This window comes from Cebus imitator, unplaced genomic scaffold (genome assembly GCF_001604975.1).
Source record: "Cebus imitator isolate Cc_AM_T3 unplaced genomic scaffold, Cebus_imitator-1.0 Scaffold10, whole genome shotgun sequence".
In the NCBI taxonomy this organism is placed as follows: Eukaryota; Metazoa; Chordata; class Mammalia; order Primates; family Cebidae; genus Cebus; species Cebus imitator.
The window spans coordinates 2494118-2519283 of record NW_016107325.1 but is presented as its reverse complement, the minus strand read 5'-3'; the positions used below and the strand labels follow the sequence as shown (position 1 = coordinate 2519283).

General features: G+C 39.6%; 1 protein-coding gene across 1 annotated transcript in view; it reads right to left on the bottom strand.

Annotated features, from left to right (window-relative positions):
- The window catches only part of UPP2 (uridine phosphorylase 2), a 31188-nt gene extending 6294 nt beyond the window's left edge, over positions 1 to 24894 (bottom strand). The window contains exons 1-6 of the mRNA XM_017547318.2: positions 24645 to 24894; positions 20659 to 20776; positions 14344 to 14502; positions 11775 to 11889; positions 8115 to 8324; positions 5837 to 5983 (exon numbers count right to left, since the gene is read on the bottom strand). Coding sequence (XP_017402807.1) covers positions 5837 to 5983; positions 8115 to 8324; positions 11775 to 11889; positions 14344 to 14502; positions 20659 to 20776; positions 24645 to 24706 — 811 coding nt within the window. The 5' untranslated portion in view covers positions 24707 to 24894. The remainder of the gene's footprint in view (positions 1 to 5836; positions 5984 to 8114; positions 8325 to 11774; positions 11890 to 14343; positions 14503 to 20658; positions 20777 to 24644) is intronic.
- Positions 24895 to 25166: the final 272 nt, after the last annotated feature.

Here is a 25166-nt window from a genome sequence, read left to right as displayed (position 1 = left end):
AAAAAAAAAAAAAAAAAAAAAAAGGAGGCCTTCCTATCTACTTCCTTAAATAAATGATAAATGCCTCCTATTTTTTTAATCTCTGTTTAAATTATGTTATTATGTATTCTTCTTTCATTGAAAGCTGCTGCAAATGCTTTTTCAAATAGAGGCAAGTACAGGTCATCTTTCAATGGATAAATATATTGCTTTTTTGCACCTTATGGAATAGTGGAGAGAGTGGTGGTGAGCAGACAGATCTCTCTATTCTAGTTCATCTCTGTTTTAGTCTATCTGTGTTTCCTCAGGCAGGTCAATTATATTCTCAAGACATCATTTCATCCTCTGAGCAAAGAGTAGATTAGATCTCAAAGGATTTTCATAAGTCCACATCCTCAGCTTAATGCCTCACATGATTTGGTTAGTTCAAAGATCTGCTGTCATCTCCAGGAGGTCCAGATGTAACCTTGAGGACTTGGACTCCTGCCAGGTGTGGGACCCTTAACCAAAGATGCTGCATGACAGGCAAAGGATGGAGCCTTGTGTACTTACTGGAGGTGGGGGTGGAAGGCTCACCAGGGGTATCCAGATAGCCTCATTCGAGTCATAGCAGGGCAGAGGAGGGCCATAGATATTGATAGCCAGACAGGGTAGAATCAATTGCCCTAGATGATCTCTAATGTATGAGTTGTTGGCAGTGGGGAGGGAAGAGTGGAATAGAGGCTAGAAGGGGGGAATTAAAATGAATCAAACAAAACTATAGGCCTTGGTTAAAATAAAGCGAAAAGAAACATTTTTTCAAATCTTGTCCCTGGAAAAGTAATAAATGAATTATGTATCATTTATACCTGATTTTCCAGCTACAGTGACTGATTTTCTTGGCAAAATAAGGGCTCTGCATACTACTAAAGTATCTGTTGAATATTTTATTTGATCCCATCACTAAGTCAATTGGTATGTGCTCAGCCCTTAGGGTTTGCTTGTGGCAGTGGCACAACTATCTGTTCACAACACTTAAAATGGAAAAATCTGCGTTGACTTTTAGTGGTGCACATTTTGGTTCTTCTGTCCAGAGACTATGAACTTGTTGTCTCCACGTGGAGGCTGCTGGCAAGAAGTGGCAGGCAGGGTGCAAAGGGGCCTAAGTCAGCAGAGCTGGGTTCAAAGTCTAGCTCACCTGTTTCCCAGCTCTGAGAAGGTGAGAAAGTTACAACCTCTCTGAGCTACAGTCTGTTTTACTCTTGTAAAGGTGAAGAGCACTGCAGTTGGTCACTTTGTACCCTAGTGTAAGGATTTTTCAAAATCTGGATTTATCTTCATTTTAGGGTTAAGAAATACTCTAGCTCCAAACTGATTATAATCTTTAATCCTTGTAGTAACTTTTTACCTTTATGAACAATCCTCATGTAGTTCTCAGAGTCCAATATCCTTCACTGTTGGGAACAGCAGAAGAATATCAACATGGAATTAAAGTCAAGATTCGAGTGCTCCCTCTCGTTGAACTGTACCAAGGTAATAGTATAAAGACTAAATATTTCCCTAAATTACCAGTGTCTGTCCAAGGAAATAACACTGAATTCCTCAAAGAAAAGCCACTGTGAGTGCAGCAAACTAGACATAGAAGAGGATTTAAGCAGAACCTAATCTTATACACATATTAGGATCTATATATTGTCATGCAAGCCTGTGTCAAAAGGCAGCACTGTATTTAAAATGTGAATACAAGTTAACCATACTTATCACAAGTTCACAGTGCAAGAGGATTATCATCTTTAATCAGAATGTTTGGGGCTTAATTAAAGTAGATTTTGCTTTAAGAGAGACCCAGATATGTGCATATTATAAAATGATAGGGGATGCATTAATTGAGCATTGCACAGTGCTTCTAGTGTACAGGTTTACATTATGCTGAAAATTCAGCTTTGGAATAATCGGGTGAATTCTACCATTTCCCTTCACCTGAATATAATATGATCAGGGTAGCAACAGTGACTTACGGGTGTCAGTGGCCTTATTATAGGTAGTTTGACCACCTAGCAGATACTGGGAGACCCAGAGGTTGCAGATCTAGCAAAATAAATGTTTGTATAGACCTCAGAGCAAAGGGAGGCTTGACTTTAAGGCTTTACTTCCTCCTATGCGGAAAGTTAAGAGATACTCCTAAGTCTTTTGGACAATTCTAAGCCACTTATATGGCTGGGGAATGAAGGTTAAAGTTTGCAATGGCCATTTTCTATGGTCAAAAAGAGTCTAGTGGCCATTTTTTTTCATTCATTCACTTGTTCAGTAAATACTGATTGAAAGCCCATATGGCAGGCATTATTCTAAGTGGTGGGGATACAGCAATGACAAACAAGGTCCCTGTTCTTATGGCACTTATATTCTAATGGAGAGAAATAATCAATATATGCCTTTATACATTAATACGCATGAAATAATATATGTTAATATATAAACAGACTGGTGGTAAACGTGAAGAGACATGAAATAAAATGACATCATTGTGAGTGAGTGAGTTTAGGTAGTCATGCAAGACTTCTTTGAGGAGGTGAGATTTAGGTTGAGATGTATGATATTAACTGCAAAGATAATAAGTAGTAATCCACGTGGGCCCATGGCCACCTCATGCTCAGTAGATATAGAAAGGTCTGTTTCTGAAATGGTCCAAACTCAGTGAGTAATTCATCTAAGTTAGCACAGTGCTTCTCTAGAAGACCTTTGTTTATGTAAAAATTTGTTATTTATATGCTGAAGCCATCATATAAGCCATCACCTTAGTATGAATTCATATTGGTTATCCAGTCATCTGGTAGTACTAAAGGAGAAGAATAGGTCCCAGGAGGCTGTCTGGAGAGAGAGGATGGGGTGGGCCATAACTAACAGTGGCAGGGAGGGGGCCGAGGAGACATGCCAATGGGCCGTGGGTTCTTGGTGCCAGGTGAAATCCTTTTTTCCATATTGCCTGCCATTGGAAATCCTCTCTAACTTCCTGTTTCAGCATCTGCCTGTGAATGCATTCTCAGCTCTTCCCCGAGGAAGCTTTTCTGGCTCACACAAAGTGCATTATAAATGGGTTAAAATTAAAAGGTGCCAGGTGCCAGCTTCTAAGCTTCAGTGCTATGAGAGCAGGATGTTATGAAGTAGTAATGAAAGAAGAGAATATGACAGCATCCTATGCATGGGGTTTTTGTCTCTGTACTTGGTGGCTGATCTTCCAGAGGGCAGCATACCAGGAATCCACCTTTTAAAACAGTTGTATCTGAGGGAGATAAAGAGTCCCTGACACCATGAAGACATCCGGATAGAAATACCCCCAAGAACTACAGAATTACAGAGCTGCAGATGCAACATTTAGTGTGAATGTTGGCAGCCTAGAAGGGGTCTACTCCGTGAAAGGCTCCAGCAGTGGCCTGGGAAAGAGCTATTTGCAGGCTAAAATCAGCTACCAACAGGTTCAGCAGCTGCATAAAAAAGAAAATGCAGTGGGTGGCAGGAACTACAGAAACGTAGGAATAAAGCATCCAGGAGGGGAACCTGCAGGTAGCAGAGAGAGCAAGGTCACAAAGATTTGCAGCAAGGACACAAAGGCTCTTAGAATAACTTCACTTCAGTTTCTGCATCATCCTAAAGAGAAAGAAAGACTCAGAGTCCAGGGTCCACAAAGCCTAGACCCCTTCTTGGCTGCCAGTTGGTGCCTCTTAAGAAAGAACTGACGGTCATCACCCAGTTTTCACGAAGGCAACATGTTGATAACTAGGCATTTTATGTTTAACTATTGATAAATTGGTTAACAAATTATGTAACACTTACATATTACATGGAGACATGACTCAGGTGATCATTTGTTTATATAATAAAGAAATGTGAAGAGGCATTTCCTGGAGCAGAAACATCTGAATCCAGGTGTCCCTGCAGACTGTGTGGGTGCTGCTTTTCCACAGTCACTAACTTGTAGACAGAAAAACAGATGCTATTATTCTCTAAAAGGGGGTATTAGCAATGTCCTTCAAAAGAGTACAAAGGTAAGCTGGGCGCGGCGGCTCACGCCTGTAATCCCAGCTCTTTGGAGGCCGAGGCAGGTGGATCACTTGACATCAGGAGGTCAAGACTAGCCTGGCCAACATGGTGGAACCCCTTCTCTACCAAAAATACAAAAATTAGCTGGGCGTGGTGGCACATACTTGTAATTCCAGCTATTCAGGAGGCTAAGGCAGTAGAATCGCTTGAACCCAGGAGGCAAAGATTGCAGTGAGCCAAGATCCGGCTACCATACTCCAGCCTGGGCAACTGAGGGAGACTGTCAAAAAAAAAAAAAAAAAAGAAAGTACAAAGATGCATTGTCTGTTCTTCCTACAGTTTACCAAGAATTTACATGAACATATATTTTGACAGATGCAAGTAGTTAAGGATAGTGGTTTGACAATTAATCTCCTTAGAACTATAACTTTTTTCTAAAACGCATTCTTAGAAATATGACCACATATATTCTCTTTGTTATGTGTAGATTAAAATTGATTGACTGTAAGGACAATTATTGCAAGTCAAATTCCGCTTATGATAAAAATGAAGCTTTATTGTGCTGTAATTCTTTACATCTTTGAAGCCTTTCTCTCTGCATGTCAGGATGCCGCCCTTCCCCAGTGTACTGCCAGTTTCACAGGCCACTCCTCCTTGGTCTCTCCCATCTCCCTTTTAACGTTTAAGCAAGGACCTCTCGCCATCTGTGTCTCATTGTTATCTTATCCATTGCATAGCTTTAAATGCCATCTATACACTGTCAACTTAGAATTTTATGTCTCCAGTCCAAACGACCCACCTAAACTCCAGATTTATAAATTCACCTGCATGCTTGGACCCATTTTGATGTCTGCCACTCCAGCATCTTCACCCACATTTTTTTCTGTCCCAGTTATGACAACCTCGTGCTTCCAGTAGTTTAGGCCATAAACATGGGAGTCATTTTTAACTCCTGCCTTTCTCCCCAAATTTACATCAAGTTGTCAGCAAATGTTGCTGGGTTTGTCTTCAACATGTTTCCGTGTTTCTACAATCTGACTACTTCCCACTACCTGCACTGCCATCACTTTGTCCATCAACTCTCACTAGACTACTGTGTTCGCCCTCTTGTTCTTCTCCCTGCCTCTGCCCTTGACCCCATTTGGGTCTTCCCAGCTCAGCAGCCACCACGATTCTGTTAACACAGATCCAGCCACCTCTCTATTCAAAGCTCTCCAATGGCTTCCCATTTCACGCCAAGTGAAAGTCATCGTTCTCACAGTGACCTACACAATCTCCACACCTTCCCTCTCTCCTCTCATTCTCCACCACTGTCTCTCCCCTCCTGAGCTCTTCCTTGTGCCTCCAATTCTCCCTGAATGCTCCTGCCTGTGGCCTTGGATTTGCATTGATCAGAATGCTCTTCCCCCAGATATTCATGTGGCCTATTCTCCTCCCATCCTTCCCTGACCATGCAATTTAAAATTATGATTGATGGACACTTTTAGGAATATTTTGTTTGTATCTTGTCTCCATGAATGCAGTTGTAATAGAAACTAGCAGCCACTGCCGGGACGAAGAAGACCAAACTTGCTGTCAAGCCCTGACCTTGTCACCAACTAGCTGGTGACCTTGGGCAACTTGCTTTTGACCCCTGAGGTTTAGTTTCTTTATTTCCATGATAGGAATAATGTCCTGCCCACTCACCAGACATTATGAGATAATGTATATTACATACAATTATACGTCATGCTTTCAACCCAAAGTAATATCTAACTGGACCCCTTTTTCGTCTCCTAAGGTATAAGAGTAGCTTCATGAAAGAGGAGAATTTGACCCTAAGCATTCATGAAAAACTTACCTTTTAGACCACAGAGTCCGCACATAGCTGCAAACACTGTAGATTCCATTTCAATATTCCTGACGCCAGCTTCATATGCTCTCTTCAAGTAATCTAACTTTTTTTCTCTGGAAAAGGAGCACAGTGCTCCATCTAGTCGGCCTTGGCCTGAAAGGGAGAGGAGAACATTTAGTGACTTGAATGTCCCACCCCACTGGCAGCGACATCACGAGAGGCTTGCTATTGACTGGAGCACTCTGCAGCTGTCTCTAACTCTGCAGCATGCTCCCTATGTAGGATATACTGGGCTGTGTGAATCTTCCTACCAGAGGACCATGGAGTGAGGCTGCCCCTGGCTCAGGAGTCTCATATGTAGGAAGGAGCCTCCATGGCTGAGGGCCTCAGTTCTGGGGCCAGTAACCGCTGAGTGGTTGCTGCAGCCAGCACTGTGCCCAGGGACATCAGGAAGCGGGGCATTGCTGTGAGAGGTGCCCTTTGAGGAAAATCTCAGGTTGCTCCAATGACTGGGGAATAACCCAGGGACAAGTGCTGGGAGAAAAAAAAAAAAAAAAGGCTTCAATGCTGCTAAGCTCCTTGAGGAGAAGGACTGTGTTTGGATGTTGTGCCTCTCCATATTCTCTTTGTGACGCTGTCCACCTTTCCCCTTTCCGCACACCTCTCAGGCTGCACGCCACTCTTTGTAATCACATTTTCCTTTCCAGGCTGCCCCCAGTGTTCATTCACCAGTGAATTTCACCTGTATCCACTAGTGGGCACAGAAGCAAGGAAAGGAAACTGTGATGTCATTACTCTTCCTGCACCCTGTGCACACCCAGAAATAGAACTCCTAATCCCTCCCCACTCCTAAGAAAGCTTGGAAGGATTCGAGCAAGTAGGATAATAGCACTCTGTCGCCATCCATTATTTTCACAATCCCCTTTTTAGTGCTCTTTTCTCTTTTTCTCCCTTTCCTCTATCTCTTTCATGCTACTTTCATCCCTGGCAGTCTGCTTCTCCTTGTTCCTTCTCTTCTCATTAGAGCTGCCTGCTAACACCTCTAACAGAGTGTTATTTAAGCTGATTCAAACACAGACATTGCAGAAGCCAAGCAGGTAATGTCAATGAGGGTGTCTGGTCTGAGGGGAGCAGCCTTACCTAAACTTCAGCAAACGTAGCCCCAGATGTGGGTCAAGGCTTGCCAAGGCTGCCATGCATATATAATTCTACATTTTAAAATGCTAGTTATTTCAAAAAGCCAGAAATGTGGATGTTCATATAAAATCTCCAGATACTATAAATGTTGGCAAAATAATTGACATTTTAAAAAATACTGTGCAAGCCAAAGGAAACATTGAGTTCAACGAGCTGCCATTTGCAAACTCTGCTTTAACACATCAGTGAGTGACCTTGGACAGAGGGTCTCAACCCTATCAGACCCCAGCAGCCCTCCTGTTTTACAACAAATGTGTGGTAAAACCACCTTTACTAACCAGAAGTAAAATGTATAGATAAGATGACCTATCTCCAAACATAATTTTTAAAAATTCATTATAATACCTTAAGTTTGATCCAAAGGGAAAATAAAAGTAATTTATAATGAAGTAGTATGGATTTTGAAATGAATACAACTATAACTGCCATATTTTCAAAATACCCTTCAAGGCATGGCACGAACTCTGTGTAGATTCTTTCTTCTGGGATGAGTTGGGTCTGTTTCTGAAGGTATTTTCCCCCTGAACCTTCATCCCTAGTAGCAAGTGTTGCTACATGGCAGTCACCTTCAATTTTGTAAGGGGTCCCCAATCCTCTTACTCATGGCTGAGAGACAAAAGCCCCACTCTGAGACCACACAATCCCGTGGAATTTGTATGCCCTCCCCAACCATTTCTCCCCATTTTCTGGCCCATTCTTTCTTGGGGATAAGATCCCTTTTGAGGTACAGATAAATGGCAGAAACATAGAATCAGCATACTTCCCTTCTCTTGGAACTGCTCATTTAAGTTAAAGGCATAAACAGAGATAAGATTTTGTGAACATCACTAATGGCATTTTAGTATTCAATTTGTTCTTGGAGGATTAAATCCGCCCTCAATATAAATTCATTCTGAGTGTTTCTCTGCCGCTCATTATGTTTTTGTGTTTCTATGCTTTAGTAAGTAAAAAAAGATGTTTTGGTTCCTTTTTAATCCACAAATATTAATTTTCTAAAGTAGAGTTTTTAATATAAATTATGGGTTTGAATAACAAAGAGTTGGCTGGCATTTTTCTGTTGCCTTCACAGCTTATAAATTGTTCTCACCTTCATAAAAATCATAGGTACACATTGTATGTCCAATGAGGGTTGGGAAGTTGGGGATTTCTTTGCTACAGTTGAACAGTTCTTCAGACAGTTCCTTGTCAAGTTCAGTACTTCGGGTGACGACGTTGTCCAAAATGACCTGTTCAAACCGGGGCTTAAAGAAGGAGTCTACAGCTATATCCGTTATTACAACAGTCCCTGGTGCAATCCCTGCAATATGAGAATAAATGATTACAGTATCATTTAGAGTTTACTTTTGACACATGGTATGCAACCTATTCTGCTAACATTAATGCTAGCTGCTAATGAGTCTTCCTGTTTTCAACCTTAAAATTATTTTCTTTTCCAAATGTAATTAAATAACATTCAGAAGAGGCATTTACATTTGTTGTCTTTCCAAATGCACATTTACAATGTGATGGGGTTTAGATTTCAAGACAAACATGACTCTTGGACATGCAAATTAGTGCCAGCTTTTGGGCTCACATTTGAATAAATTAGGTCATGAAAAAATTCAATAAGCCTGCCAGCAAGTAGCTTTCATAAAGCAATGTGACTTCTTAGTATTTAATCTTCTGTGTGACTTCTTGATTACTGTAATTTCTTTGCATCTCTAGCCTCTTTTTCTTCCGATTCTTGTCACATTTGTTCCCTCCTTGACTCCATGTAAATCAGGTGTCTGGGCTGACCTTCCTTGGCTACAAAGTCTGAGCTGCTCAAGGGACTTGGGCTTACTTAAGAAACTGTTTTCTGACAAATGTTAGTCTCCCTGCCTGGAATGCCCCCTGATCCTCCCCCCACCTTTTCATCACACTAACACCAAGTCACTCTTCAGGTGTCAGCTTAAGTAACTTCCTGAAAAAGATCTGAATCCACAGAAGGGAAACAAACAAATGAAAAAATTAAAAGGCAACACAGATAGGTTACATTGAATTTCCCCAGACTTAGACCCAGTTTTGACCCTGTGTGGTTTCTATTTAGAGCCTGAATAAGAAGATATATCTTGATAAATGTCTGAGACTCTTTGTCCTAACACTTTTTATAATTACTCATTTGTTTATCTTTTTCTCTGATAGAACATAAACTCTATAAAGGCAAGAACAATGTCTGTTCATAGTTCTCCTGGTCTAGCTCTGTGCCTGCCACATTATAGGTACTCCGTGAAAATTTGTTGAATGAGTGAATGCTTTCACAAAGATGCCATAGATTATAGCTCTACAAACCTATGGTTCATAAACCAAATCCTACCTGTCTTTGTAAATAAAGTTTTATTATCACACAGACACACCCATTTATTTACATACCATCTATAGCTGCTTTCAAGTTATAGTGACAGAGTTGAGAAGTTGCAATAGAAATCACACAGTCAGCAAATCCTAAAATATTTACTATCTTGTCCTTTACAGAAAAAGCTTTCTAATCCCTGCTGTAGAGTATAGCTTTATCCTTCTGGTGGCATAAATTTTGATATTGATGAAAGTAGACTTAATTACAAAATCCTTTAGAAGATCCAACTAGAGACCCAAGGTGGCCACTGATGATGGATCCTTGATGGGTGAAATACTTTGTATTTACTTATTTTTTTGAGATGGGGTCTCAAAAAAGTTGCCCTGTAGTGTAGTGGCGTGACCTTTGCACACTGCAGCCTCACCCTCCTGGGTTCAAGTAATTCTGTTGCCTCAGCAACAGAGTAGCTAGGACTACAGGCGCACATCACTGCACCTGACTAATTTTTTTGCATTTGTAATACAGATGGGTTTTCGCCATGTTGGCCAGGCTGGTCTAAAACTCCTGACTTCAAGAGATCCACTGTCTCAGCCTCCCAAAGTGCTGAGATTTATAGGTGTGAGCCACACCCCGGCCAGATGCTTTTTAAACATGCCAAGTATGTGGCTTCTTGAATTGTTCACAATGTCCTAAGAAAGTGATTGAGAGGGGAGTTGAAAATATATATATAAAAATGATGTTATTTATATATGCTATCCTAATATTTAAATGTATTAGTGTATTATGTGATGGTTAAGATTTCTCAATGGTCAACATACTATTTAACTGAGTACTTTATTCTTATCAAAGTGTGTTGGCTCATGTAGGAAGGGATTGTGTGAGCAACATAATACTCTGTACATCTTTCATCTCCAAATGCAATGCTGCTTAAAACAAAATAAGCAAATACATCTTATTGGTAAGCTAAGAGTTCTTATTGAGGACAAAACTTCAAAACGAAAGTGTCCACACCAGCACAGAGGGTTAATTTGCCACGAAACATAGGCCTTCATTGTGATATTGGTACTGCCTATGTGCTGTATGTATCATGTTGCCATGAAATAAAAGACCATTGCCAAGAGCTTGATGGTCATCGAAGCACCTTGCCCATGCTGTTGTTCATTAATATCAAGTGGTAACTGGAGCAGGCAGGACTTTACAATGCAAGAATATGGGCTATGGAGGCAGATCCTTGTGCTCCACAACCCAAAATTATGAGCAACTTTAATAGCTGTTTTATCTAAAATTCATGCTGAAATGCATTGTTCCCTTCTACAGATTATTTGGGGTATTGTTGGATAAATGACAGTCTAGAAGGATGCCTGATCTAACACTTATTGCTAGCACTCTATTTCTCTCTTTGAATGGACGTCCACAAAGGTCTACCTTCTCCCAGATGTAAGGGCCCTGGCTGGGCTTTATTCCTGGAGCACAGCTGTGGAAAGGCCATTATCTTTTCCAACATGTCTAATTTCTAATGAAGCATGGCTCAGTCATGGTGCCTTTGTGATGTTGAATGCACCGTGTCTCCAGCTCCTTGTGTGAGGATTTCCGACACCCCTTTTTGCTCCAAAAATGTCTAATTCTATGACCATTTCTCTTCCCAAATCTCAGCCCTTTTTCTAATGTCCATTCAGTTCTATCTCCCTGTCAACCAAACTTCTCAATTTACCATGTGCAGTCTGTATTTGCATTTTGGTGACATGGTAAAATTGTACCCTGACAAGATGTGCTCCTTAAGAAAAAGCTGAAGAAGAAGTTTCCTCTAAACTTATCACAACACATTCTGGAAGCAAAAACAAGGCCTCCTTACAGCTGCCTGAAGAGCCAAAGAAGAAGGGAGGGCGGGAGGCTCTGTGAAAACTTTAGGAAGCATCACTTAAGCCTTTCCTGAAAGCCCAGCCTGGTTTCTTTCTGGTGTACTGATGAGGAAAAGATACAGCCAATAGAGGTAATATAGTAACTGATGTGAACACAAAGCAATGTTTTTCTAAGGCTTTGCAGTTCGCTCACTTAGCTGATAAAACTGGGAAATTTTCGTGATATTTTTTGCTTGAACACATTTATTTCTGTCACTTGAAAAAATTTCTAAGACTTGAATTTTACCCCTACCCTCAAAACATATTTTCTAGCAAACTTTCTACTCTTTATGTAAACACCTAAGACCATCCTGCAATAGGCAGTGAGATCTCTCCCTGTGTGTTTTCATGAAGAAAAAAAAGGAGAAAAGAAGGCAATGTGGGCGGATTTCCTTAAATTTCCTCCAGTCCAGCCTTCTGACAGTTTTTAGCCCATATGGGCTTCTGCTGGACTCTGAATATGATGGCATATTTTGGCAGCTACTATGTATGTAGGGATCACTGAGTTCTAATAGTAGAATTCAATCCATCTTACCTATTCCCCCTGATGTACCAATTCTAATAATGGTGACATCGCAGCACCGTGCATGGTGGAGTAATTTGATGAGTTCATGAAGCATAATAGAAATGGAGGGGATGCCCATGCCATGCTGTTGAGAGAAAGAGAAAGTCATCATACATCTTGCAAAGTGATACATGAGCAGGACATATTTTCTTCCTTCACTACAAGTTAACAGCCCTCAGATAAATTTACATAATCATTAAGACTTTGCCAATGCTGAGGAAAACGTAAGTCATCCCTAACTGACGCCTACATGACATGCTGATGGATATGTCCATCTGTGAAGATCAGAGGGAGGTATCTCACTTCCATTTCTGTTGACTTCAGCCCTCATCATCAAGAGCAGAAGGTGGGGATGGCATGGTGTACGGGTGTACAGGTGTGTCAGGCTGGTGCCATTTCCCATCTTCCCACTGGGCCCTTCATGATGAGCCTTTGAAAAAGAGCTTTTCGCAAGATTGACTTGATTTGAAGGAAATATAATTTTGGCTGCCAAATCATCAGTCCTTTTCAACCATACTAAATGAAATAGTGAATTTGCTGTTAATTTTGTGTGCTCTGAGAGGTACTCGGGTAGAAACATGGGTTAGATTCCCCACCTAACAATTTTAAACTGATACTGAACGTGGATGGGAGTTTAAATTACTGTAGATCATGACCATAGCCCTGTTATATTTTTCAGTATTTAGGACAGTAGAATCAATGTCACCAGTAAAGGGATCAACTTAGGTTAGAGCATTTAGCAGCTCCTGGTGGCTACATGATGTCCTAATAACTCTCCAGAAAGATCTTCCATTCTGTAATTTGTAGAAACTGGACCTGAGTTATAAACTGGTAGTAACTTCCTTCCTGACATAACAGCAGAGAGTCAAAAGTGTTCCTCATCATGTCCTACTCTTGGACACAAAGACTTTGGAAAACCACTGGAGCCGTGACCATGATGTTTTCACCTGAGCTTCCTCCTCCTATCAAGATTGTTGAGCTATGGAAACTTCAAACCTCTGGGATCCCCATTTCTGGTTCCCATTGAATATGTCCTGACTTCCAAATGATTATTTTTTTCTTACCTGTAAATTAAGAAGATGAATTACTATTTGATCTATTAGATTCCTTCTAACTCAGATATTTAATAAGTTAATGGTTGTCACTTAGTATGTGACGTGTTGATAAAATGACAAATAGACTTGTTGTGCTCTCTTTCATAGACACACCCCACTCAACCACGACTGGAGAGGAAGAATTTTCAAAGAAGGAATCACAATTTGTCAATCCCCTGCCTCCCTAGTAAGGCCCGTTTCTAATTGGCTAACCTTGGCATGACACGTATTTCAGGTCTTTTTCCCAGACAGGGCAGCAGGATCGGTCTACTGCTGCTTTATTTCTTACTCTGAAGTTTTACTGCTTATTTATGGTAGTGTCATATTTTTTAGAAACTTATTTTTTTGTCCTCCATTTACTGGACAAAATAGGACAGTTGTAGTCTAAACCTGCAAATGTTGATAAGAAAAAATTTGCCAAGATCAGCGGATATTCAGCTCCCTTCTAATGTCGATATTCTGTGATGGTTTATTGAATGCACAAGTGAATAAGTGAATGGATTCTCCCATTTGAGCAAGTTTCAGGCATTCTTGGCCCAGAAAGGAGATCAGTTTAGCTGCCTCATTGGTGTTGCATAATTTTCCCTTCTTTATTCCCTGATTTTCATGATTGTCCACACTATAGGACAATCAATGGATGATGCCTACTCCCTGGGGTAAGAGCCACTTACAACTCAGTTCCTTAGAACTGCCACCCTGTACAGGAGATTCTTCCCCTGTCCCCTGGCATGCCTGCCTGTGCCTCTTACAAGGGTTGTACTGCCCAGAAATGTGATGGCTTCAGAGTTATTGCTTCAGAATACACCCCTGTGCAGAGAGACAAGCATGGGAAGGCAAATTGGATACTTATGCACATATGCCCTCATAAGTGTGTGCCCAGCTGAGTCCAAGGGGGAAATAGTCTGCATGTTCCCTAGAACTGCAAATCATCCCGCTTTCATTTTGTCTTAGGACACTGTGTACTTCCATAACTGTTCACATATTCTAAATGCAGGAGAGTAATTCATAAGAGCTCAGTAGAAATGCATTAGCAGCTTTTCAGCAAGCTTATTATAGTGTTAAACAGCAGCACTTTAGCAGTCCTGAAAATAAGCCTCTGTGTACTAAAAGCTCGACATTCCCAAAGCTGGATAAGAGATAGAGGAAGGAAAATTGCGGTGGAGGGCTGAGGCGTGTTGATCAGTTACAAAGTAAAGAGAAAGGAGGGGTGCTTTGAGGATTTTCCCCCTAACTTGAATACCTAAGTGGTAACTAATAAATGAAAATGATGCTGCATGCTATGTTCTGCCCTAGGGGCTTTTTCCAGTAATGAACTCATACCTGGACACCCAGTTTAATTGTGTAAGAATGCAAAGCAGGAGGGGAAAAGAACCTCTACATGGAAAAGTTCCCACTTTTTTCTCTAGCCTGCAATGACTAGCTGAAATGCAACCATGGATACTTACACTGATGGCAAGCACAGGTCCGGTTTTGTACATATAATATCTGTCTGTCCCAGCACAAATGTCTTTTATGTCTTCTTCAGCTTCCTCCAACCTGAGCTCCTTCTGCATAAACAGTGCAAATGCTTTCATTCTGTTTGGGCTCCCACCAACGCAGACAAACTGTGAATAAAAATAAACAAGAGCCTGCCATAGCAGCTGGGGTAAGAACCACTGGTCAGCTTTCAACTCTAATGTTTTATTTTACATTTTAGTTAATTTACTTAAGAGCATGTGTAGATGTCATGGTTTATGTTCCATGAATTAGCTAATTTGCATCATCAACCTGTAGATAAGGCAACAGATGCAAAGTTTCATGCACTAAGTTAGTAAAGAAAATCACAAAATCAAAATAAATGATGTTATTCAAGGAGGTGTTTCCTGGTGTTTTTGTTTATAGTGAACACCAATCAGCATCTTAAGTTGACATAGACAGCCTAGTGCTGGGCATTACCATGACATATGCTTTGGATGTAAGTTCTGAGGTCATAGCATGTAAGTGGTATGAGAGCAAAAGGAGAACTACCAGTTTTAGGTATGTTTTCTGATTTCCCATCCCCGATCATAAATTTTTATTGTGAAATGGACTGTGTGAACTTAAAACTTTAAAGGAATCATGTCAAGACTTTTCAATTTCTTATTCAGAAGAAATTTTCATGGAATAAGCCTTATTACTGTAAATGTGTGATCTCCCTGTGGCCTCAATTCAAGTGATTTATTTTTGGTTTTGTTTTATCCACATTTTATCTTCTCTGAAATTAGGATAGGTGTAGCAGTCAAGGGTGTTGAACCTAATAGAAGATGGCAATACTCATCTGTTATATGGCAGTTACTCATATAACAGTCTGTTTAGGGGTACACTAGCCCCAGAGACCAGGTATGGGAGAAGTGGATGCCAGGGAGAGGAGGAGAGAAGCGTCAGGGGTCAGCAACAAGAAGGTGAGCAGTGGCAGACTCTCACACTCAGGAGGAAGCACAGGCCATCGCAACGTGGCAAGAGCCAAGTCCTCTGGGATTCTGAAGTAAGTGGTGAGGAAAATGCAGAGAGGCGGAAGACAACATAGTGAAGGGTCTGCCCTTCGAGTTTAGGTAAGCCTGGCTTTGAACTCCAACCCCATCAGTAAGTAGCTTGCTCAGTGTCACACAAATAATCTATGTGCCTCAGACGTTGTCCAAAATAGGAAAAACACAGTACGCCTCGGAGAGTTTTGAAAGAAGAATGTGAAATTGCATATGGCAAAGGACATTGCACAAATCCAGATACCTTCTCAGTGTTGGACACATGGTGATCATTATTTTTTATATCACATAGCAATTTCCTATCCCTGCTTTTGAGCTTGCTTACTGTTCCTATATTATAGAATTTAGTACAAATGAAGCTGGTTTGAGTCCTCTAGTAAGGAAAAGGCAGTTGGTGATATCTTGCTGATGTAGACAGAATTGGACAGAGGATTGGGAGGGCTGACAAGGTCCATCACAGGGATAAAGGATATCTGTCTAACGAAATACCTAACTGAGGTTATAGAATAGAAGGCCCCATTCACAAATGATTTACTCTAACTATTGGGTGGTCTGATTACATGATGCATTCTATTTCCATTTGAGCTATACTCATTCTCAATCATGGGGTGTAATTAGCCCTGTATCCAGGCCCTCTGCTTCTCTTCTACCCTTAACATTGTCTTTTCTCTGCCTTCTTATGAGTTTCCCTGATGGAGCCGTAAGCTAATAATGGACTGAAATAGAAGTCAGCCATAAAGACTGGTAGAAAAGAGGCTAAGACCATGGTTTCACCTGAGTTTTAAACTTTTTATTGAGAATTCATGGAATTTTCTTCTTTGTTGGTATCAATAGTTAAGACTTGGCTCATGATCTAAGTCCAAGGAAATGTTTTTTTAACACAATACAGTAGTTTGAAAATAATCTCATTGTGTGGTGCCAGTGAATGTAAATTACAACTATTCAGATTGACCATAAAACCAAAACAGATGTTAGAATAGCTTGTGGTTTGAATTCTCCTTTGAACTGTAGATATTGCTGTAATCAACAGGAATTTCTGAATATTTCTGGAGACATAAAGATGATATGGACAGACAGAAGCAGCTTGATTTTTAAAGCTTTCCTTACTCCTAAACCAGGTTCACTAAACATCACCTCTGGACACAAATTTCAGTCCGGCTGCTTTAATGAGAAGTAAAATATGGCTGAAGACCACCAACTAACATTGACCTTAAGTGACACTTACTGTGTTTATGTCTCAAACAAAATGATCATTTGTCCTGGTTTTATCAAAGAAGTTAGAAGCACACTGGCAAGGAGTCAGAGGCATTACAAAAACATGTTAAGGACTTTGCCTAATGACTGCCAGAAAAAAACTCAGCTTTAGAGATCCCCAGTATCTTAAAAGTCTTAACTTTGCCATGTTATATTAATCTGGTCTATTGCATTTTATGCAATTTCTATGTTAACAAGGCAATATAGATACCTTCAAAATGCATATTACATGGTCTTATAAAGTAATAATTTTGCATATTACTAGAAATTTCTAGGGAGAAATTAGAGGATACCAGTTAGTGATTTTATAAAAGACACATTTGGATGTTGATATTGAATAGATAACTTCAAAGGATTCTCTGCAATATGTATTAATTGTCTATTCTTTCTAGCGAGTATGGCAGAGATTGATTAGCTATTTACCTAAATTGTTTGCCCTTCTTTCTGGGCACCCAGCTAAACTTAACATCTCAGCCGCCTTTCCAGTTAGACAAGGTCATATGTCTAAGTTTCAGCGACTAGAATTTGAGCAGAAGTAATGAGTACCATTTCTAGTCTTAGCCCATAGAAATCTCCCATCTTACAAGGAGGCCGTATTGGTGACCCTACATACTGTCATTCTTATCTGCTGGACAGATGTTGACACACGGGAAACTTAGCAATTTATGCCTTGAAGGAAGCAGAGTAAAAATTATGGAAGGAGCCTGGGTCCTTGGATTACCAGTTGTAGGAAAACTGTCCATCAACCAGGAATACTCACTTTGCACCTAATGTGAGTGAAAAGTAAACTTAAACTGTATTAAGCTACTGAGATTTCACAGTAGCAAGTAGCACAATTTTTTAGATATGGTAAGAATATAAAGGAAATGGGAATGATTGCTGGAGTCTAAAGTTTAAACTTTATACACTCAGAGTTCTCCTTTATTTGAAGATAATGCTATTAATAATGATTATCATCTCTGTGAAGACAAGCCTGAGTTTTCAGGTACTGTTGGATTACGTCCTCTTTTCTTAGCCAGGACTGCTGCGCTGGGATTTAAGGGAGTCAAGAAATTGAATGTAGAATGTTCTTATTCAAAGAGAAGAACATGGCTAGAGGAAGGCAAGTTTCTGAGGAAACCATCTATGAGAACAAATCAGACTTTACCTGCTGCCTTGAAAAAATTCTAGTTTAGGTTAAATGGCCAGTTTTGATCATTTGGATCTATGTTACCTGCTCCTCAATTTACAAACACACACACAAAACACACACACACACACACACACACATACATACATACATACACACACTTTTGCCTCCTATTCAGCAAAATGGCTCAATCAGTAGAGTTGCTCTGTGATGGGACAAAACAGGTTTTACACAGAACATGTCTTTTTATCCAAAATTTACTGAAGTTTCCACAACCAGGTGGGTGGTGAATGTATAAGGCTGGATAGTGGTTATGACAGTGTCTGAGAATAAGTGCTGAACAAAATCTGGTCAGGCAGAGATATGAAGGTCTATTTCCTGGGATTATAACTGAAATGAGACAACTGTGTGTGTGCATGCATGTGTGTGTGTGTGTGTGTGTGTGTGTGTGTGTGCACGTGTGCATGCACATGCATGTGAGAGAGCGAGAGAGAGAGAAACATGTAAGTTCCCTTATTTTTATCTCTAAAACAAAGTTTTCCATCCAAATGATTTCCCAGAAACTAATACTTGGAGTACTAACAAGTACTAAAACATAGTGCTTTTGGTTTTGTTTTTGTGTTGTTTTGTTTTGTTTGAACAGAGAAAGAGCCATTACTTTTTTCCATCAGAGAAACCTAAAGTTTAATCTCAGCCATTTCACTTACCAGCTGTGTCATGCCTATTAGAGACAAACATATATTATATGTGTGTTATAACACTATGTATATGTTCAAGCCTGGGTTTTCTCATCTGTAAAGCGGAGATAATGACTACTTTTGTTGCTGTGGGGACTGAATGTACCATTTGCATGTGCCACACAGAGTCTGATATATAGAAAGTACTCCATAAATGGTAGAGGAGAGACAGACACCCAGATATGGAGATAATAGATCACGTTCTGTCTCAAATACTTATCTCAAGTCTTTTAAATTTATTAACCAGCTATGTGCCTTAGTTCATTAATTATGAAAAGTCTTTTAATTAACAAGGGTTCTGGGATAATTATTGTGAGGCGTGAACCTCAAATCTAACTTTTGAATTCTGGTACAATCTGATTATTGAGTATTAAAGACTGTCTTGATCAATGGCTCTTGGAGCATAAGTAACCAACACAGCAGCAGGGGAAGAGGTTACATTGAGAAAATGAAGCACAAGATAGAGATAGGTCCCACAAAGGCCAGGAGCACAGCCTGGAGAGGAGTGAAGAAAGGGTGGGTCACCTGGCTGCCAGGATACTCACCCACTCCTCACACCTTCCTTCCTAAAAGAGAGGGAGCCGGAGAAGGCCACTCAGCACCTACTGTTAATAAACATCATAGATCTATTTCTTCCCATTTTCCCTTCTTTTCTTCTTTTCCTTCCTCCTTCCTTCCTTTCTTCTTCCCTTCTTTTTCCTCTACCTCCACCCTCTTCCTCCTCCTCCTTTTTAGCCTCTCCCTCTTCTTCCTCCCCTTTCCTTACCTGCCTCTTGACCCACTGGGTAAGTGAAAAAGCTAAGATTAAATAATTACAGACTATCCTGAGTTACTGTGACTCAAAGGGTCCGCCTAGTGCAGTGAGCAAAAACCCTGGCGCTTGAACTTGGAAAAACTTGGTTCAGGTCTCAGCTCTAACACTCTATAGTGTAACTGTAACCTTCTACCTTTCTGAACGTAATTTCCTTGTTTTATGGAGAGAGTTAACATCTGCTAAACCCACGTAAAAGAGCTAAATGTGCAGATATTCGTGAAATAGTAGATGTGAAGCTTTTATTTTTGTTCTTGTAATTGCTAAAGAAATGAAAAAGTCAGGTGAAAACTGCAAGATCCTCCATTAGTGCGACCGTAAATAGATACAGTCTTTTGGAAAACAAAAGTTCTTTAAAAGTTCAGTCTCTTTGACCATTTCTGTGAATCACCTAAGCAAATTGACCTAAATGTAAAAAAATATTTAGGTACAAAGATGTTCATTTGAGTCCTGGTTATAGTGGAAAATATTTTAACATAAAAGTCAATAGTCGTAGTAATATGTGGTATACCATTTGACACCCATAAATGTTTCAAAGGAACGTAACATGGAGAAACGTTAATGACGTAAAGTTACATGATAAAGCGCAGAATGCAGTTATATAATTACAACCATTTTAAAGTCTATTCATTAAAAATGATAGAAAAAAATGAGTTGATCATGTCTATGTTTAGGTGGCAGGACTACTGGGTGTTTTTTAAAAATCATATTCTTTTTTGTATTCCCTATTTTAAATAATGAACACAAATTGCTTATATAATTAAAATATACGTCAGATAAAACAAATAATGCAGAAGTACAATTTTCTGATAGTATTTGATAAATAATTTTTATGAAATATTTCTTATGAAACAAAAAAGTCTTAATAATATGAAATATTAGATAACGGTTATTTTCCAGAAGTGAAATAATATTATATTTATAGTTAGGGTTAAACTATTTGTTGAGTTATTTCTATGATTTAATAAAATGAGAACTAGTGAGATTCAGCTATAAATGTAGATGTTAAGTAGTGAGCTGAATCTGTTAAAACATAATGAATTCTCAGCACCTGGCGGTATTGTCAATAAAACTGTATTTATCTCCAGGAACCAGAGTAGCCAAATAACGTGTTTACACTAGATTTCGTTAGGGAACCTTTATGTCTTGCTGAGGTGGAAATGATTGTTCATGATATACAAATTCCAAATTGTTTCAGAAAATGAGTGTGGCTTCAGCTCCTATTGGGACTTCACTAGCCAAAGGTATATAGATTATTTTGGGAAGGCAAGAAGAATAATTAGTAGAGAAAACTTGATCATTTTTCCTGAAATTAGAAATGTTTTTACCTTTACATCTCCAAACATTGCTGGTAGGTTGTGTGTTTTTGTCCCCAAATCCAAGTGATAGAGAATGTCTTCATCCATTGAATCCAAGTAAGGATTTTTAACATGAACAAACCTTTTTCTGAAAAAAGAAAATTACACAAAGAGTATATTAAAAAAAAATTGGAGAGAAAGCTCACAAGAAAGAGAGTCTGAACATAAACCTTCTTTTAGGGTTAAATTATTTATTGAGAAGCAATGTAGTATAATAATAACAACAATAATTATGGCTAATATTTGCTCACACTTACTTTCATGAATTAAGCATGAAAATGACATGAAAACTGCATATAACAAATGCATTAACTCATGTATCCCGTAACTGCTCTATGGGCTGGGTAAAATTAATAATTTAATTTACAAAGAAGCCAAGGCTTACAGAAGTTGAGAAACTTGTGCAAGATTAACAACCAGTAAATTACAAAACAGCCGTTTCTGTTCAGTTCTGTCTGACTGTAATGGTCGTCTAATTTCTTTGCATGGGAGGCTATGTAATATAAGCTACTGGTCTCTGCATTCAAATTGTTGGGGTTCCAGTACAAGTTCAACCATATATGTCCTAATTGTGCAACCTTGAGTAAGTTATTTGTATTTTATTTTACCTTCTCAAAGTTTAGCATGCATAAGAATCAGCCAGACACTTCATGGACTCCTCTTCTGGTAATTCTGATTCAGCAGGTTGCTGATATGTGTCCAAATTTGCATTTCTAGGAAGCTCCCCATTGGTGCTGATGTTGCTGGCCTGTGGACACCACTTTGAACAGCACTGCCATTAAGGACTCCACCAACCATGCTGAATACACCACTTTCTTTCCACCCCAAACCCCCATCTCGACAGGGCTACCTAGACCACTAGTCCTTCCTCTCTTTCTTTGTAAAATACCATCGAATGCAAGACAGTGAGCTGATGATGGCTGTATGAATGACCTTAATTCAATCTAGTTCATAATTATGAAGCAGATCGTTTGTAGCTTTTGGTTATTTGGGTAGTAATTACATGCCACTCGAGTTATTAGTGATAACAAGGTATCTACACCCACACCACAGTGGATCAACATGTCTTTGCCGAGAACCGTCCGGCACTTCTTTGTTCTTTGTTCCTCCCGTTTCTCTCCATATGCCTGCCTTTCTCTCTCTCTCTCTCTCCCTCTTTTCTTTCTTTTCTTTTCTTCTCTCTCTCTCTCTCTCTTTCTTGACAGAGTTTCGCTCCGTCATTCAGGCTGGAGTGCAGTGGCCCAATTTCAGCTTACCCCAACCTCTGCCTCCCGGGTTCAAGTGATTCTCCTGCCTCAGCCTCCTAACTGGGATTACAGGTGCCCGCCACTACACACAACTAATTTTTGTCATTTTAGTAGAGACAGGGTTTCACCATGTTGGCCAGGCTGATCTCGAACTCCTAACCTCAAGCGATCCACCTGCCTTGGCCTCCCAAAGTGCTGGAATTACAGATGTGATCCTGTAATCCTGGATGTATCCTGGCCTTTCCCCCTGCCTTTCATTCCACACACCTCAAAACGTTTTACCAAGCCTTGCCTCTCTGTATCTTTATTGACTCTGACTTTGGTTGTGCATTAAAATCACCAGGGAGCTTTAAAGAAAACCACCACTGGTGACAAGGAACCAATTAATTTAGACACTTGGTATTTTAAATTTAAAGACTTAAAATATTTTAAAAATCTTCTCAAATGATCTTTGCTGCAGCCAAAGTTAAGAACCCCTGCTTCAGGCCTTTGTCCTTCAAACATCCTTCCCCTGCCTTCCACGTTTCACCTATCAGAATTCACATTTTTCTTCATGGTCCAGTTCAAATATTACCTCTCCCATGAACGCTTTTCCAAGCATCTTCTCTCCTTGGTCAGTATTTTTTTTTCTTACTGTGTTCCTAAAGCATTTGCTTCATTATAATGCTGGTAGACAGCATTTCACATCACAATACAGTTAAGTTTCCATCCCACTAGAAAGACTGCGAATCCCCTGATGCAAGCTATCTCAGATATCCTTCTTGAATCCCTAAGTTTTAACAAATTCTGTTGTTGAATTAAATTTAACTGTTCAGAAAGTGGAACAAAATACTATTAACTTCCGTCTCAAAAGCATCCAGAGTAACAGATTTTTAATTAGTTACTGGGTCATACACACCTAGTTTCAAAAATAAATTATTCCATAGTGTTAGTACACTACTACTTCAGAACAAGCTTAAAAATCCCAAAGCAAAAGGACATGTCCTTTTTTTTCTTGTGAGGCAAGAATTTACCCATAGTCCCTTGTTACACAGTGTGTGGTCAGTGAACCAGCAGCATCAGCAAACCTGGGGAGCTTGTTAGGAATGCAAAACCTTAGATTCCACCCCATACCTACTGAATCAAAATCTGCATTTTAACAAACTCTGTGTGATTCACATGTACAATAAAGTTTGACAAACACTGCCATCCACCTTTTCTTCCAAATTCTATTACACTTTCTGTTTCACCCTGCCAAGACTGCTTTCACGACCTGGAAAATTTTCCTTTGGATTCCCAACTGAGTCTATGAATCATTACTCTACAAGAGTCTTTTTCATCTACCCTAGTGATTCCAAACTCTAGCTACATGTCAGAATCACCAGGGGCACTTTAAAAAGTACTGATCCCTAGACCCTATCTCTAGAAATTTGGATCGAGTTGGTCAAGGAGACCTGGACTTTGTTAAAATCACTGATTTATGCCACTTTTCTTATCTTCAAGGAGAAATTCTCCAACCAGCAGATTCATTTTTCACTTTTATTATAATACTCCTATTAATTCATTAGAAGATATTCTTTAGTTTTCCTTGATGCCCTATCCTTATGTCTAATCATTTCTCAGTCAGAAAATTTGGGGGAATGTCTATAGAAGCTTCTCGTTTCATTGTGCTCATCAAGAAGCAATTCTAAGATGATCACTCTATCAGTACCAAAGAAAAATCTTGTTTGGGATTTCACACCAAATTTCTACCCAATGTGAATGTAGTTTTTATAACACTTTGATTGTTCCAAAATATATAATTTTTACTAAATAAGCATGTATGTGTTGTTTTCTCTGCAAACTTTTTTACTTTTCCTTACGCACAGAATAATCTTTTTAGCAACTTATCACAAATTATACTACATAGTAAGTATTAAATATTGGTAACCAAAAGAAAGTGCCGCCTGGGAAAAAGTCTTTCCATTTGCCATTATTTTCATCTTCTTAAATTTTCCTTTTCTCTTTCTTCTGGGCTGCCCCAAGGAAGGGAACGTGCAGGAGGCTATCTCTGTTTGGGATGGGCAAATGGAGTGTTTTCTGAAATGCTCATAATGGAGGCTCTAAGCAAAACATTTCACACAACTCTCAGGGAGTCAGAGGGAACTTGCAAAATCTCCTTATGCCTCACGATGATTAATGCTCTGTTATGTTCTGTGAACCTGGGGCAGGAACTGGAGCTAAATTTGTAGACAACTTCAGCAATTTTATGTCTACCCATGAGATGAATCACATAGACTGTGTTTTAGAAGTAAATTCTATGTCGGGTCCATCACAAAGCATATGAAATCACTCCACAATATCCTGCAACACAATTAAAGCTTCCTCGGGCACTGGGAGACCCTTTTTATGTAGCCCATGGTCTTGCAGTTAAGGGCTGAACTCTACAGTGAGTCCCAGGCTGAACCTTGCATTTGTTTACTACCGAAGGTTGGCTAAACTTTTGCATGTTTTTTGTGACCTATTTTGCTCCATTTTCTTAGATGAGCCAATCCCTAACCCCCAAAACCAAGGAGTACAAAATGTCATTGAAAAGACATTTTTATTGTTTTATGAGCTGTGTCCAATGATATAATCTCCACATTTAAGAAATTTGCTTAACTGTAGAGGCCCACTATCTAATCATTTAATACAAAATCCAAGGAGCATCTGTCTGATCAAAACAAATTTAAAAAAATCAAAATTACTCACCCAACATATGTATTCCTGTCAGATCTCATGGATCTTTTGGAGGCAGGTAAAACTGAAGCCATTCTCTCTACTATGTGAACAGTCACTCTTAAACTGATGAAAGAGAAATATTGTGACTTGCTATAAAATTATAGATCTAGTCATAAGAGTTCAGTTCCAAGTTAGAATGATACTCTCCCTTAAAAATTAAGTTTTTTTGTGAAATTACTAAGGAACTTTTCCCTTTAGCATTTTAAATTATCCTATCAAACAAAAAATGCCCTCCCTGACATGCCTTTTATACCACAGCCCAGCTCTCAGAGCAGTGCTTCCTCAAGAAGATAGGCTCCCTCTGAAGGTGTGGCATCCTAGCTCTTCGACCAGGTTGGTTAGCTTGTTAGCTGTCGGTGAGAACCTTTCCCTTACATCTGTCCTTGATCCCAACACAGGTTTGACGTTGCAAACAGACTTATTTGCTTTGAGACAACTGTACAGATGCAAGCCCCCTTTTGGTTTCTAAAACACGCCTACCAGGTTGTCTCA